The sequence below is a fragment of the Nicotiana tabacum genome, chromosome 19, assembly GCF_000715075.1.
Source record: "Nicotiana tabacum cultivar K326 chromosome 19, ASM71507v2, whole genome shotgun sequence".
NCBI lineage: Eukaryota > Viridiplantae > Streptophyta > Magnoliopsida > Solanales > Solanaceae > Nicotiana > Nicotiana tabacum.
The window spans coordinates 121,851,784-121,869,063 of NC_134098.1; the positions used below are offsets into that span (position 1 = coordinate 121,851,784).

Genomic DNA, 17,280 nt, shown 5'->3' on the forward strand with positions numbered 1-17,280 from the left:
AGGTAGGCCTCGATTATTCTCCTCATTTGGCCTTCTTGTTCAAGTTTGGACGTTATCGTTTCGAGTTTCTGCAACTTTGGGGTCCTACGGAGTGTGGTCACCTGTCACTATTTAGTACCGTAATGCTTCCTACTGGTTGAAGCCACCCTAGGTCAAAATAATGTAAATTCAACGGATCAAAATGTTACATTAAATTGGAAAATTAAGCTAACTCTACTACAAGGACTATTATTTGTTTGAGAAATTTTGATAAAAAAATCTGAAATTATCTTACTATGTATTAGAAAAAGAGTAGTATTTGAATATGGTGAATAATACTTTATTTATCTTGGATGTCATCTCATAAGCTGCAACGGAAAATATTTCTGAAAGAAAAAAGGAGGAATAATCCAACGGTTAAAGTTACCTGAAAGAGCAACAAAACATCCATCTGACGGTCCTCTGAACAATCAAAATCAAATGAGACCCCACAATCACCTCAGCTTTCCCTTTACAGATTTATATCCAGGGTAGCAGCAGGGACAAATATGGAAAATAAGAAAACTGGTAACTCCACTTGAATTTACATTACAAAAGAAAAGAGAGCGACTCTGGTGGGGTTAATGGTATCTTCATTGAATTCAATGGGGAAGAATATCTATTAGTAATAAGATTGCAGAAATGTTAGAAGAAGAGGAAGATTCTCTGGAATCAGAAACTGAACTCACCGATGAACAGAAAATTGAGATTGCCAAATGGTTCCTTCTTAACTCCCCCGCCGGCGAAATTCAGTACGTCGCCAAAGGTCATTTTCTTCTTTTTCTTCTCTTTTGTTTGTGGTTTTTTAGTTTTGAAGGTTTTTTCGTGATTGAAATTGTAACCGCATTGGTCTTCGTTTGCGATCGGCGGTTTATTGTTTTTTTTATTTTATTTTTTTAGTTTTGAGTTTTATTCGGTTTGATTTACAGATGTTAAAGCTATTTTGAAAGACGAGAATGTATATAGGAAAGCGGCTGAGGAGGCATTCCCTTCTTACAACAAATCTCACTTGATTTGTCTCGAATTGCCTAACAGAAGTGGCGATGTAAGTCTCTCTCTCTCTCTCTCTTGCTTTCTTTTACTTTGCAGTTTGTTCGATCTTTGAAAATGTAATTTAGGCTAATCGTGTCCTTCAATTTGATAATTTTAGCTTTTGATGGTTTTCAGTGGTTGAAGATTTGTGAATGAAGTTTAGCTAAGTTGTTGAAGGTTTAAAAATGAAATATTTTGTAAGCAATACTTATTGTACTGTGTTGTAGTTTTCCTTAGTTGAAGGTTAGAAAATTGAAAGACTGAAGGGAACAATAAAAGTTATGCATGAGAAAATCATTTGTCTTATTGTCCATTAAAGAAATAAGATTACTCTAGTAATGCTCCAAATAAGGCTTTTAGGATAGAGATATATTTCATGGTACTCGGCAATGCTATATACAAAAGAATGGGGTGTTGTTTGTTGAGCAGCATGTTTGTTTATAGTTTCTCTACATTTGTATACCACTTGTATAGAGGGAATTTCCACCACTTTTCAATAATCAAAAGAAGAAAAAACATTTTCCAAAGAACTGTTCTTTATTAAGTCTAAGATTTTGTTCCGCTCTTCTAAAAAAGAAAGTAAAATGCTTCATGGATGTAGTAATGACCAGTTGGAAGATATTTTTATTATCTTGCTATGTAAAGTTGAAAGTAGTGACATTTGCAGGTATTGGTTACGTCTTTTGGTGAGGTTGATAAGGATGAGTATCTTGATCCTCGCACTGCCCAGGTTGCCATAGTCAACCATGTCAAGCAAGTATGTTGTTCAGTTAGTATATAATGCTAAACGTAATTGTTGGATTTAGTTGGATTTTTTACTATCTGGTATTTTGACATTCATCTTTAATAAGATTATAAATTTTCATTGGATGAGCCACCAAGGACGTGCCAATTGCCTATACCAATAACAGATATACAACAACTCCCATGTGCCACCCACTAGCTACCTTGCAAGTGCAAAACAATCGAAACTATTTACTAAGATCTACACTCACAATCTAGCGTTTGACTTTCTTCTTATTGCAGAAGCAGAAATAAAGCCACACTGGGGTTTTGGGGTGGGTGGACAAGACTTTCAATTTTGCTTTTCTAGTTGATTTATGCAGGTTAACTCACATGTGGGTTTAAAGAAGCTAACTCCCCCAACCAAGATAGAAGCTTATTGCTGCCCCTTGTTTTTTGCCTAAAACACAAAAGCACCAAGAATGGTGCTGCAATTTATCCTCAAATGAAGAGGAAAGGAAGAAGTCACTGTAAAGGAAGACGACATTTACCATTTTCGCTGAGTCTTTTAATGTCCTCAAAAGCAACATGATATATAAGTTTCTAATGAAGGGAATCCTTTTATGACATCTATTATCTTTTCTTTTTTCTAACTGTACAAGGTCCACCCTCAGTATTCCTATTAGCTGAGAAGATATAACTTAATAAATGATCAGCTTAAGTGACAAAGAAAAGGTTATTTCTTCTTCTTCTTCTTCTTTTTTTTTTTTTTGTGTGTGTGTGTGGGGGGGGGGGGGGGGGGGGGGGGGGGGTATGAATGCTAGGTTCGTAAAGGATAAGTATTTAGTTTAGAAGGTAATTCACCAAAGCAAAATAATATGGACAGACATAAACAACCTTGTAGAAGTTAGATACTGTGAGGAATGGTAGGATGATATCCAAAAATGTGCTTATTCTAAAACAAAGGAAAAGAAAAGTCAAAAGAACAAGGCAAAGAGAGAAAAGAAGAAGGAGATGCTTCATACAGTGCTTTGGTATACTCGTTTTTGTGCTGTGCTTAAAATACCTCCACATAATCTGGTTTTAGATGCTCATATTGTTTTTCTATAGTTTAGTTCTTTTAGACCTCTTCTGGCTGATTGGAACTTGAATTGTTAAACACATTTAGGCATGAGGACAAAGAACAAAAGAACCAGAATGAATTGTGTTAACCGTTAAATTGGTTTATATGATGGAAGTGGCTATGATGAATGAAGATATTGTAAACTTGAAAATGTGCTGTGATATAGCAAGTCCATGATTATCGTCGTTACTCAATAGTTATGAACTTCACATAACATGCATTTCCATTCTATTCTTGTTAGTGTGATGGAGTGATGCCAATTTTAAGTGAAATAAGCCTCCTCTAATATAACTTGTCCATGGTTCTATATTAATCCTCATTACTCAAGAGTTATGAACTTCACATAACATGCATTTCTTTTCTATGCTTGTTTATGTGATGGAGTAATGCAAATAGATTGGTAAAGTGAATTAAGTCTCTGTTGATATAACAAGTGCATGAGTTTACTCATTATTCAAGGGTTATGAGGTTCATTTGTGTTTCCTTTTCTTTTCTTTTTTCCTAGTTTATTGGTGTCGAGTAATACTTTGTGTGATCCTCTTGTAAGTTCATCTTATGTATGTATGCTAGGCCTGTAAAGAAGTTAGGCCAGCAAGAGATGAAGAACTTCCATCTGCTTTCGTGGAAGAGTATAGGTAAGCTTCTGTTGTAGCACATACATTTCTCGGTTTTAACATCTGTGGTTTTGCTTCCCTTTTTAGTTACACTCTACATTCTGCTTATAACCATTGAGATGTTGAATTTTTTCTATGTTGTTATGACAATGTGCAATTACTTCACCCAATTGAGCTTATCTTTGAACCATGCTCAACAAGACTTGCAAATGCAACCTCACTTTCTTGATGGCGCTCAAATACGTAGTTGTGAATGTAGTTTAACCTAGAGCTAATTTATATGCTATGACATTTGCATTTCTTGTGGAAGTGTTCTTTTCCTGCTTAATTGGAAGAAAAGCTGCATGATTTGGTCAGTGCTTACAGAAAACAGTCTAAAAATAAATTGTATATCTCCTTAATTACTGCTCCTCTCAATCAGTACAATTTCTTCTCTCAGCTTCAACATTACATTCTGCATCTTTTCTTTGGAAATATTCTTAGTAATCTGCATTTCAAGTGTTAATAATTTATCCTACATCATGATTCACGTGCATGTTTATTCAAGTAAGAATCAGACTCATAATACATTGGTTTACCTTTCCGCTCGACTTTATCTGTGAGGAACAAGTATCTCCAAAGTAATGGATAATGGCATCAATGTCAGACACTAAGATGGCAGTATGACACCTAAATTTGGTATTGTTGGGAGACTTTAAGAGTATAAAAAGATGAGATTCTGAGGGAGCAATAAATTCTTCAATAATTCCTAATGCTTAACATGCAGATTATGTTAATCATGTCTTTGTTTTATGTGAATAGGTCCCTTCTTAACATGGTCTGTTGTTCTTCTTCATTAGGGGCTTTGTTTCTGATCAATGGATTTGTTATTACCATTGCTTGCCAAATTCTCCTAGTCATGATATTTCTTGTGTAGGTCTGCCATGGATGCAGAAATTATGAAGTATGTGAGTGAAGCGTATCCAAAAGGAATCTGTTCAGTTTACTGTACCAAAGGAAAGGATGTGGAAGAGCCAGGATCTGACTTTGAACTCGTTGTGGTGATTTCAGCTGCTAGGCATAGTCCTCAGAATTTCTGGTGTGTTAGATTATCAAAACTCTAACTCTGAATTATATGTGCAACCCTCTCTTTGATTTTGATCATTTCTACGATACTTGTAAATTTGTGACCCTCACATCAGGACGTAGTGCATTTTCGAGAGTAATTTGTAACCCGTCTGAGATCATGTATTCCTGTTTCTGTATGTGTCCAATCCTCAAAGATGGACCAAAGGATATGCTGTTATGTGGTCTGAAGGTGTGAGTCCTTTGCAACATGAGTATTTGTTAAAAGGCAGAATAAAATGTGTGATGCATGTTAGTAATGATTGGGCAATTTTAAATAGGGTCTACCAGGAAAACCTATAAGGTGATGTCTCTGATGCCAAGGTGAGAAATATATTAAGGCCTGCTTTCTTCGTTGCTAACTTTGTCTTAACCCACCAATGTGCCCTCATTATGTGTCTTCGCTAAAGATCTGCCGTCAGTAAAGCTTGCCTTTTCAGTTAAAATTTGTAAAATAAAGTTCCCAATCCTTCTCATTATGAAGTTGCAATGACCATAGGCTTTTCTTCTAAGACGTCTTGTCCTCTTTTGGTTGTAGTCTCTCTGGATAGAAGCAGAGTTTTCATTTCTTGTTAACTCCCAGTGATTACTATGTCTCAATGTGTTGAATTTGCTAGAACACATGCCATTTACATGTTAAATCTATGGGTGCTCTTAAGATATCCGCTTCATTCACTTCTCAATTACAAAAGTGTCAATATATTCTAGGTTGGTTTACAAAAGTTGCTATAACCAAAGAATGGGGGATGTCTGTTGCCTATTCTTCATGTCGTCTCCATAGCACACTTGTCACTTGAGTCAATGATATCTTGTTATAGCACGTCTAACTCACTTGAGCCGACATACTGCATCTTCTGTAGCAATGGAAGCTGGCGATCAATATGGAATATTGAATTTAAGGATGAAATTCAATCTGTAGAAGTGAGAGGCAAGATGCAGGTATGCTTTCATTAATAATATGAGAATATAGTGTTTGCCTTTGGTTTCCTCATCTTTGTTTTTGGCTTTTCACCGATTTTTACGCATGAAGTTAGACATCAGTACTGATTTATTTTTCTATGCGGCCTAGTAGTCAATGAAGTAGGAGAAGATCCTGAGATCTCAGGTTCAGCTCCCAGCGGAGGCAGAAAAACACTAGGTGATTTCTTCCCATCAGCCTAAGTCTTGGTGGGCAGAGTTACCCGGTACCTGTGCTAGTGGGAGGTAACAGGTACCTGGTGGAATAGTCTGAGGTGCGTACAAGTTGGCCTGAACACCATCCAACAATTGTCATAAAAAAAGTTAAAATCTTAAAGATTGATGTTTAGTTATTGTTGGATTGTGCCGACCCCGGCTGTTGCTAGTTTAGGGGTGTTTCTTGCTTTTTTGTTGTATCAAAAGCTTCAGTATTCAAACTTGTATATCCTTTCCCTGCTCTCAATTCAGGTTGGCGCCCACTACTTTGAAGAGGGAAATGTGCAGTTAGATGCACAACATGAATGTAAGGACACAACATTAATTCAGGTAAGTGACTATTGCTTATCCATGAACTTCTCTTTTCTTTATTGTCGTCAGTATCTTTTTACTGGTCATAACTCATAAGGATACAGAAGCTGCTCTCTGCTGTAGGTTGCGCCATTTCTTTTGTTTGTTTCTGAACCAGTGTTAAGTGTTAACACAGCTGAACAGCGTGTAGAGACTTTACATTGATGCCTTGTGAGGTACTCGGAGAATGCAGTGAGAGTAATAATCTTTTGGCAATAAATCATGATAAATTTTCTCATAGAATTGTTAGGGCGGTCTCCAGATCAGCTATCACCTCCCTTCTGCACTGTGATACCATGGATGCTGATAATAGTTTCTAATAAGTAATTCGGTTAACTTTTGGCATTTATTGCTTTCAGATTACCATTTCTAGAGCAAAATTATAAGCATTACTATCCATCTTAGCAGTACAACAGACTCCGTCTATGATTTCTTTTCACAATTTTTCTTTCATTTACCATGATTAGCATGTTAAGAGTTAAGACAGAGACATAACAGTTTCTGGAAATCCTATCTTTTGCTTGTCTGTTGTTGGAAAGGGTTAAGCTAAAAAGAAAACCTTTTTTCTTGAATAATCTGATGGGGAATCATACAGGGAAAGAAAAAAAGTAGCATGGTCAAAGAGCCAGAAAGAATAAAAAGTAAGAACTGTTTCTGTAATTCCTGTTCGTTTGTGTAACTAGTGTAAAATTTGAAGGTCAAGCTAAAGCAAAAGTTTCTTCCTTGAACAATCTCATTAGACATCATATGGATTGCGAAGAAATAAAACCTTGATTACTATCTTGTGATTTCGGTTTACATTTTACAACAATTTAAGTTTGAATTATTCTGATTTTGTGGTGTCTTTCTTAGTCCCCAGATGATTCTGCGATTTCCTTGGTTAACATTATTCGCCACCATGAGACTGAGTATCTGGCTTCTCTTCAGGTTGTTACGTTGTTCCTACATCACCCCCACCCCTTTCCATCACATCATCTAACACTCCCCGTCCCCACTCTTCTACCGCTTTTCTATTAAGTCTCCGTTGCTGTTATTTTGTCCGAAGTTACTGATAGCCCTTTTACTGGCAGACATCTTACTTGAAATTGCCTGATACCACTTTCAAGGTACTCCTTTAACTTCAAAACCTCTAACATGTTCAAATATTTTACATGAAAATACACATGAGAGCTTATCGTTACAGTCTCACAGCAGTCACGTATTCTCACTATGTCTTAGCTGGGAGAAACATCTCTCACCACCTTGCACCATGAAAAGGAAGCAAATAAATAAATCTTTATCTTTTGCAGGACTTGCGAAGGAAGCTTCCTGTTACTCGGACATTGTTCCCATGGCACAACACTGTGCAATTTAGCCTTACAAGGGACATTGAAAAAGAACTTGGAATTGGAAAATAGAAACATTCCATGCCTTCTATACAAGCTGAACATGTATACACCATTATTGATATGACAAGCGAGGTTACTTGAGATTGCCATCTCCGGCTCTTTGTCGTCTTCTCCCTATTGTATTTCTTTGAGAGGGATCTTCCTTTTTTGCCTTTTTACCATGGTTGTTAATGTAGGAATTGTTCCTTAGTTGTTCATTTGCCAATTGGCCTGAGAGAGTTGTGTATGCTGTGAAGAGCTGTAAAGTAATGAATTGGAAGTCTTTCTTCTTGGTTTCTTCCCTTGGAATGACTGTGAACATGCCGGTAAAGAATGACTCTTGTTAATGTACTTTTTTCAAGCGTCTGAAAGGTCGAGGCGAGTCCAACCATCAAATTGTTCGAACTTTACTTTGATTTCATTTAAGCCGTCCCTTTAAGATTTTGTTGGATCATACAGATTTGTGCTTGGCATAATGATATGAGTTGGGCTTAAAGAAAGAAGTGGGGTTCACATCGCCAACCCCAACTTTGTTTGAGATTGAGGCGTTGTAGCAGTTGTTGTATACAGATTTGTGTTTCCTGGTAAGACTAACCTAATTATGCGACTTCCCTGTACATATGAACCTTTGACCGGTTAAAAAGTATCTGCATGAATATTAATAGCATGATCCGTTGTAATTGTATGATCAAACATTGGGTGAATAGTGTGACCGACAGTAACAACTTGTATCAATCAATTTACACCAAATGAAACCTTAAATTCGCGAAATTGTTCACTAATGATTAGAGATTGCAATAATAAAATACTTTTCGTTCGTGATGGTTGTTGGCTTTCACTTCTCTTTTCGTTGATGGCCGGCTGAAACTTTGAAAAGCGAAAATGTTGAAAGCTCCGTTACCGGGAATCAAACCCGGGTCTCCTGGGTGAAAGCCAGATATCCTAACCGCCGGACGATAACGGATTTTATATGCTTAGTTCTACTTAAACCTAGAAGTCGCAAGAAGATACCGCTCTTCAACAAAATTACAGATTTTAACTTATTGATATGATATAAATATTTCGTAGGATTATTCAGACAGTGATAGTTAAACAGTGATAAATTGTTAATAACACATTCCCTTGTAATCTCCATTGCCAGAGCTTTAAATTTTTATTATCCTAAATTCTTCCACTTCCATTATATCTTGTAATTGATTGGAGAAAGTAGGTTGAAAATATGAAAATCAACCATTACTTGTTTATAAGTTAACTATCTTCTTCCCCTTTTCCCTTGGAATATATATAGATATAATAAGCTTTTTACATTATGTTCATTCACAATATTGTTGTAGTTATTTTCTTCCAATATTTATTAATGGGGTTTTCATAATTTGATCTATAAGATAATCATCATAGCGGCACAACTAGTACAATGAACTTTTTAAAAATACAAGCCTTCAACAAAATCAATAAGTGGTTCAACACAACACAATCTTTTAAGTAAATTTGTAGTGTGAGGTTACAATATTCAGCATGAATCCATATATGACATGACAAAAGGTTCATGAAAACAATAACAACAACCCAGTATAATTCCACTAGTGAGGTCTGGGGAGGGTAGTTTGTACGCAGACCTTACCCCTACCCTAGGGTAGAGAGGTTGTTTCCGATAGACCCTCGGCTCCCTCCCTCCAAGAACTCCCCACCTTGCTTTTGGGTGACTCGAACTCACAACCTCTTGGTTGGAAGTGGAGAGTGCTCACCACTAGACAACCTACTCTTGTCAGACAAAAGGTCCATGACATTATTCATTATTAAAATTAAAAATAATTAGTGACATATTATATTTAAAAATATTCATAAAGGGCAACCATTAGTTAAAAATATGTAATTGAAGAAGAGCACATACTTTTTAAAAAATTATAATTAAGCTAGGAAATTAGAAATATTTTAAAGCAAAATAAAAATGGGAAACACGAAAAAAGAAAATAGAGACATAGTAGAAAGCATAGTGTAATACCAAAAAATCTGTTATAAATATATTATATTATGGATGTTCATTTAGTACTCCGTTGTAAATAAGCTTCCTGAAGAAGTTTATCCATATGAGACTCCGCTGTAAATATGTTTATCTATTTAGTACTCTATTGGAAATAAGCTTCCTGAAGAAACTTATCATTTTGGTACTCCGTTATGGATAAACATTACCCCCGATAGAAGATTATCTATATCCGGTACAGTAGCAGCTTATAAGCAACTTACAAGCAGCTTACACAGTAGCTTGCAGTAGCAGCTTACACAGCAGCTTGCAATAGTAGCTTACACAGCAATTTCCTTTCTTCTATAAATAGAGGAGTTTTCAGTTCATTATGTACATAAGTTTGAAGTTTGAATAATATATCAGTTTCTCTCTATACTTGTTTTTACTTTACAGTCTTTATTTTATAATACGTTATCAGTACAAGACTCTTCCATCTCGAGCAAATACTTTGAAAGTATCAGGGGTACGAACTTTCTTTTTCTAAATAATATCAAATCTTTCTAAACTTGAATTTGTAGCCCTGGATATATCGGGCAAAAGCTACATGTCTTGGGTGCTTGATGCTAAAATTCATCTTGATGTGATGGGTCTGGCAGACACCATCAAGGACAAAAATCAAGCATCAAACTAAGACTGTGCCAAAGCAATGATATTCCTACGCCATTACCTTTATGAAGGCTTGAAAATGGAATATCTCACTATTAAAGATCCAGTCGTACTGTGGAATAATTTAAAAGATAGATATGACCACCTAAAGATGATCATTCTTCTACAGGCACATTGTGATTGGACTCATATAAGGCTACAAGATTTTAAATCTATCAGTGAGTATAATTCTGTTATTTTCAGAATTATTTCCCAATTGAAACTATGTGGTAATAATATTACTGATCATGATATGTTGGAGAAAACTTTCACCACGTTTCATGCCTCGAATATGCTCATGCAGCAACAATATCAAGAGATGATATTCAAAAAGTATTCTAAACTTATGTCACATCTTCTTGTAGTCGAGCAACATAATGGGCTATTAATGAAAAATCATAAAAGCCGACCTACTGGTTCTTGTCCATTCCTTGAAGTGAATGAGACGAACTTTCACCAAGCTAAGCGTGGAAGAGGACGTGGCCCCAGTCGTGGTCATGGCCTTGACCGGGAAAGAAACTCTAATCATGGTAATAATAATGCACCAAAGAACCCTCCTCACCACCAGCAGTGAAAAAGGAAAGAATAAAAGCATAAAGCGGTGCAAGCAGCAAAGTCAGAAAATGCATGATATAGATGTGGAGGAAAAGGGAACTGGTCACGTACCTGCCGTATGCCAAAGCACCTGGTTGAGTTTTATCAAGCCTCCCTGAAGAAGAGAGAGAAAAATGTTGAAGCAAATTTTATTTCTGAAGATAATTTAGACTTCATACATTTGGATGTAACTGATTACTTTGCACTCCCGGAAGGAGAAACAATTCATGTGATCGGTGATAAATCTGTAGAGATGTAAATATTTTAATTTTTGTTGTTTGTAGTAGATAGTATGGTTATGTAATTGTTGTACATAAATAAAAGTTATGCTTTGATAATAATGTTTACTATCATATTTATTTTGTTTATGTCATTTTGAAGAATATGGATAATCCTCAAATTATGTTTGGATCAAAGACCAATCATGAAGATATTTGTGTAATTGATAGTGGAACAACTCATGCCATATTCAAAGATCAGAAATACTTTTCTTATTTGCATAAGAAAAAAGCAAATGTTTCAACAATTTCTGGTAATATAAGTTTAATTGAAGGCTCCGAAAGAGCCACTATATTTCTGTATAAGGGAACGAAACTTATAATAGATAATGCATTATTCTCCTCCAAGTCCCGAAGAAATTTGTTGATTTTTATAGATATCCGCCGAAATGGGTATCATGCTGAGATGATAGATGAAATGAATATGGAATATCTTTGTATTACAAAGAATATTTCTAGCCAGAAGTGCATTGTAGAAAAGTTACCAGCTTTATCTTCTGGCTTGTACTATTCAAAGATTAGTACAGTTGAAGCACACTCTATCATAAACCAGAATTTTACCGATTCAAATATTTTCGTGTTTTGGCATGGCCGTTTGGGCCATCCTGGATCAATAATGATGAGACAAATTACTGAAAATTCGAGTGGGCATCCATTAAAGAACCTGAAGATTCTTACAAATAATGAATTTTCTTGTGATGCTTGTTATCAAGGCAAAATGATCACTAGACCATCACCAATGAAGGTTGGCATTGAATCCCCTGTCTTTTTAGAACGTATACATCAGGATATATGTGGACCTATTCACCCACCAAGTGGGTTATTTAGGTATTTTATGGTCCTAATAGATGCATCTTCAAGATGGTCTCGTGTGTACCTACTATCATCTCGCAACCTGGCGTTTGAAAAGCTATTATCCCAAATAATTCGATTAAGGGCACAATTCCTAGATTATGCTATAAAGGTTATTCGCCTTGATAATGCTGGAGAATTCTCATCTCAAGCTTTTGATGATTATTGTCTATCAATTGGGATAAAAGTTGAACATCATGTACCTTATGTTCATACTCAAAATGGCCTTGCAGAGTCATTTATTAAATGCCTGGAATTGATAGCAAGACCACTACTTATGAAAATAAAATTGCCCACTACTATTTGGGGCCATGCTATCTTGCATGCAACATCACTTATCCATCTCAGACCGACACACTATAATAAATATTCTCTGTCACAATTAGTTTTTGGTCATGAGCCAGATATTGCCCATCTATGAATTTTTGGATGAGGTGTATATGTGCTAGTAGCACCACCACAGCGCAGTAAAATGGGCCTACAGAGAAGGTTAGAAATATATGTTGGGTTTGAATCACCCTCCATTATTCGCTATCTTGAACCATTGATGGGAGATTTATTTACTGCTCGATTTGCAGATTGTCGGTTTGATGAAATAAATTTCTCACAATTAGGGGGAGAGATAAAGAAAATCAAAAGATAAATTGTATGGAAATTTTCATCGTTATCTCATTTTGATCCACGTACCCCTATATGTAATCAAGAGGTCCAGAAGATCATCCATTTACAAAATATAGCAAATCAAATGCCAGACATATTTACTGCTTTGAATAGGATAACTAAATCACATATCCCTGTAGAGAATGTGCCTATCCGAATTGATGTCCCAGCACGACCATTTATGTGATGACCCAAAATGTCATCTTTAAATTTAATAATTAATTCTATATTCTAAAATCTCGTAAAGCACTATTTATCATTCTTCGACTTGCGTGCGCAGTCCGTAAAATTTTTCGAAAAGTTTTTATGTGAAGAATGGAGAAAATGTGAATATGAGCTTTAAAACTCAACTGAGTTGACTTTGGTCAACGTTTTGAGAAAATGGACTCGGATCAATATTTTGACAGTTCCGATAGTTCCGTATCATGATTTGGGACTTGGGCGTATGTTCGGAATCAAATTCCGAGGTCCCTAGCCCGAGATATGGAATTTTGATGAAAAATAAAAAGTTTAAGTTCAAATAATGACCGGATGTCGAATTATATTAAAACGACCCCGGAATAGAATTTTGATAATTCCAACAGCTCCGTATGGTGATTTTGGACTTAGGAGCGTAATCGAAATTTTATTTGAAAGTCCGTAGTGGAATTAGGCTTGAAATGCCAAAAGTTGAACTTTTGGGAAGTTTGACCGGGGGTTGACTTTTTGATATCGAGGTCGGAATTCGATTCTGGAAATTGGAATAGGTCTGTTATGTCATTTATGACTTGAGTACATAATTTGAGGTCAATCGGACTTGATTTGATAGGTTCTGGTGTTGTTTGTAGAAATTGAAAGTTTCAAAGTCCATTAGGCTTGAATCTATGTGTGATTCGTGTTTTTAGTGTTGTTTGATGTGATTTGAAAACTCTGATCGCGTGGCATTGTTTGCGATCGCGTAAGGTTAATTGAGGGCTGCTAAGTTTTGTGCTTCGCGATCGCGTGAAGCGGGATGCGATCGCGTAGCTTTAAGACCTTGTGACTCGCGAACGCGTGAAGAGGACTGCAATCGCATAGAGCTGGGAATTCTGTGCTCTGCGATCACGTGAGGATATACGCGATCGCGTATAGTTAATTTGGGTAGTGGTAATTTGTGCTTCGCGATCGCGTGTGGATGTTCGCGATCGCGATGAGTGTTTAAGTTCTGAAAATAGGACTTCATCCCATTTTCTATTTTTAACGAATTGGAGCTCGGATTGAGGCGATTTTTGAGAGATTTTCAAAGAAAACGTTGGGGTTAGTCTTCTTAACTCAATCTTTGTTATATTACCCGAATCTATCACTGTTTTTAATATTTAATTGATGATTTAAGTTGAAAAAATTTGAAAACCCTCTTGGATAGATTTGAGGATTTGAGGATCGAACTGTTATTGAAATTTAGTCATTTTAGTATGGTTAGACTCATGGTTGAATGGGCGTTCATATTTCGTAACTTTCGCGGGATTCCGAGACATGGGCCCCACGGGCCATTTTTGAGTTTATTTCGGATTTTTATTGAAAAATATAGTATTTTCTTACAGAATTAATTCTATAATTTTTGGTGACTGTATCAAATTAATTATGACTAGATACGAGTCGACCGGAATCGGAAAATCGAGGAAAAAGCATACTACTTGGTTAAATTGGAGCAAGTCGAGGTAAGTGACTTATCTAACCTTGTGTGGGAGAAATTTCCCCTAGGATTAGTATTAATTGTAATGTGATGAAAGTCGTGTACACGATGTGACGAGTGTGTACACTGACTAAATGTAAAGGATTATGTTTTTAAATTGTGAAGATCATTGTTGCATATTAATTAATTTATTAAATCTTGTTATATTCTCTATCATTGATTTGATTTGTATACTTTAAATTTGCTTGACCTTTTTCTGCTAATTGTTTACCTGTTTAGTTGAAACTTGGTTCCTTTTATTCTGTGCATTATTTGAAATTGATTTTCTTAAATTTAAATATTATTAATATGAAATATTAAACATTTTAAATTTGGTATTGAAGCAACGTATTAAAGATTTTGAAATATTATTTTGCTGAATTATTTATTTCTGAATATTTGTGTAAGATTTTTGTACTCGTTGTGATGGAGCCGTGAGGTCTTTATTATGGAAAAATATTATTGATGACTTATTTTGGCATGAGCCGTGAGCTCTTTATTGTGGAAAATATTGTTGTTGATTTATGTTGGCACGTTAAATTATTTGAGCACTTGAGATGCAAATTATGATATATTGTGATATTGATACGCATGCGGTGGTATAAGGTCTGGGTATTAAAACGCATGCGGTGAGATAAGAGTGGCTTGATACACGTGGCTAGTCGGGGGAACTACTAGAAGTCATTCGGTGTGATAAGGATGGCTAAAATGCGAGATGCTATTTCGGGAAGAATGTTTTCTTTAAAATAAATTGTGAAGGCTCCCGCGGTGAGATAAGAAAATGAGATATTGTGAATTTATTTATGATTTGGGACTACGAGGCGGTACCTCGGGAGTTCCCTTGTTGATATTGATTTATGGCCGCAGTTGTCTTTGATTATTTATTGTGATTTTCTTAAAGTTGAAAGGAAATTTTGTTTGTTTCCACGAGATACTAATTGCCATTATTTTGTGTAATTAAATGGTGACATGCTACTTGATTCATTTCCATTGTCATTTATTTTATTATATTATTAACATTTTACCATGCTATTATTATTTTTCAGTAGGGCCTGACCTGACCTCGTCACTACTCTACCGAGGTTAGGCTTGGCACTTACTGGGTACCGTTGTGGTGTACTCATACTACGCTTCTGCACATCTTTTTGTGCAGATCCAGGTACATCTTATCAGACCATGCATCAGTAAACTAGCTGTACGAGGAGACTTCGAGGTATATCTGCCAGCGTCCGCAGACTCCGGAGTCCCCTTCTATCTTACTATGTTGTCTTCCTTATTTGCTTTAGACTCTGATGTATAGAGACATAGAGAATAAATTCTTAGAAGCTTGTGACTTATTTCTACCGGGTTTTGGGAGTTGAAATTGTTTGAATTGTAGTTTATTTATTTCAGATATTTATTATTATTCCGCATTGATAGGCTTACCTAGTCTTAGAGACTAGGTGCCATCACGACATCCTACGGAGGGAATTTGGGGTCGTGACAAGTTGGTATCAGAGCACTAGGTTCATAGGTGTTATGAGTCACAAGCAGGTTTAGTAGAGTCTTGCGGATCGGTACAGAGACGTCTGTACTTATCTTCGGGAGGCTATAGAACTGTTAGGAAAATATTCACTTCTTTGATTCCCTATCGTGCAGCATTGATTTAGCTTGAAACATATATCTCATATTCCTTTGTATCCACTCGTGTATGACATTGCGCACTCGGTATCAGTTGTGCGTCGACGGTTCGTGATGCCGCAGATGGACTACGAGGGAGCTAGAGATACTCAAACATTGCCTTAACGTGTAGTTCCGACTGAAGATGTGGGCGTATTGAGAGATCACCTAGTGAATCATGTGCGGGGTGCAACAGATATTGGCGTCTGGTTGATTTATACAAGCTGTGAAAGTTATTATTGTGGATCATCGGACGTTGTGACCTATGACTTCACACCGTCCACTATCAATGGGTGGATTGTGGGTTCATGCATTATATCAGTTTTGGTCCTGAAATGTATATATGTGGTACTGAAAGGTTCTCTAAAATTTATACATATTTAAGGCCTGAGATTTTGTAGAGGATAAGGTTGGGACTTATGGTATGTCTGCCTCCTTAATAATCATATACTTCAATACCAAAGGAGTTATAGAAACAACTCTAAATTTGCAGAAGGTCTACTCAGCGTGGACATCACTGTTGCGGATTTGGGGGTGCTCCGGAGAAAGTACACTTGTTGACGAGAGTCTGGACTATGTGGTTCAAGACAAGATTTGTCTGTATGGAGCTCTACTTTTATGATCGTTGTGTATAAATAGGGGTAAGAATTACCCCAAAGATGAATCGAAGAGTATATTAAGAAATGGGTCAGCTCAATAGTGTTGAGTCAGCATACCAAAAGAAGAAATTTGCCTTGGGATAGATAATTCTCAACCGGTGTTCGTGTCAAGCTTATGAAGAAGGCAGACCAGCCAATGCAACATCGCCCACTTGGCTCAGTTCTTAGAAATGCTTTTGAAAGAGTTTGTGTTACACCCTGTGCGTCCCAAGGTGACGTATAATGAATATGAGACTTGTTAATCATGATTTAAATAATTTTAAAGTCATAATATGTATATATATGATGTTTGGATAGAAAATATGAAGTTTGGGAAAAATCGAATTAAAGTTGCGGAAACACCGACTAAGGATTTGCCCTGTAACAGAGCTTTTTGAGAAATACCTTTCATGTGATATATGAGGTCTTTTTGGGACATATTATATACCAAATTGAAGGTATTGTAATTTAGCTTCCAATTCACTTAACCGTTCATTCATACGACATCCGGATAAAAAGATATAAGCGTCGGAATATGGATAAATCAGAGGGTGCCAAGCTAGCACCTTTTGACTTTTCAAAAGTTGATATATATTTTGTTAACTCGTCTCTCTCTCTCTCTCTCTCTCTCTCTCTCTCTCTCTCTCTCTCTCTCTCTCTCTCTCTCTCTCTCTTCATTTTTGCATAGCATCTGACCAGAGAAATCCATAAAAAAGGTGCTTGAGCTCTCTAATAG

General features: G+C 36.3%; 1 protein-coding gene and 1 non-coding gene across 2 annotated transcripts; one reads left to right on the top strand and one right to left on the bottom strand.

The window, feature by feature from the left end:
• Positions 1–522: 522 nt before the first annotated feature.
• Positions 523–7,876, top strand: LOC107769373 (F-actin-capping protein subunit alpha). Its single transcript, XM_016588585.2, has 10 exons — positions 523–784; positions 948–1,063; positions 1,718–1,807; positions 3,467–3,531; positions 4,427–4,588; positions 5,475–5,553; positions 6,040–6,117; positions 6,991–7,065; positions 7,209–7,244; positions 7,428–7,876. Exons 1-10 carry the CDS (start codon positions 661–663, stop codon positions 7,533–7,535), a joined length of 933 nt encoding a protein of 310 aa, XP_016444071.2. The 5' UTR covers positions 523–660; the 3' UTR covers positions 7,536–7,876.
• Positions 7,877–8,397: 521 nt separating this feature from the next.
• On the bottom strand, positions 8,398–8,469 carry TRNAE-UUC (transfer RNA glutamic acid (anticodon UUC)). The gene has a single exon. It is a non-coding gene; the product is annotated as a tRNA-Glu (tRNA).
• Between the last annotated feature and the right edge of the window lie 8,811 nt (positions 8,470–17,280).

What these genes read in the sequence shown, in the direction of transcription:
- LOC107769373 (XM_016588585.2), top strand. Translation starts at nt 661, where the DNA reads ATGTTAGAAGAAGAGGAAGATTCTCTGGAATCAGAAACTGAACTCACC. An exon ending in TAGTCAACCATGTCAAGCAA is followed by an intron (nt 1,808 to 3,466) that starts GTATGTTGTTCA and finishes TATGTATGCTAG; the next exon opens with GCCTGTAAAGAAGTTAGGCC. An exon ending in AAGTGAGAGGCAAGATGCAG is followed by an intron (nt 5,554 to 6,039) that starts GTATGCTTTCAT and finishes CTCTCAATTCAG; the next exon opens with GTTGGCGCCCACTACTTTGA.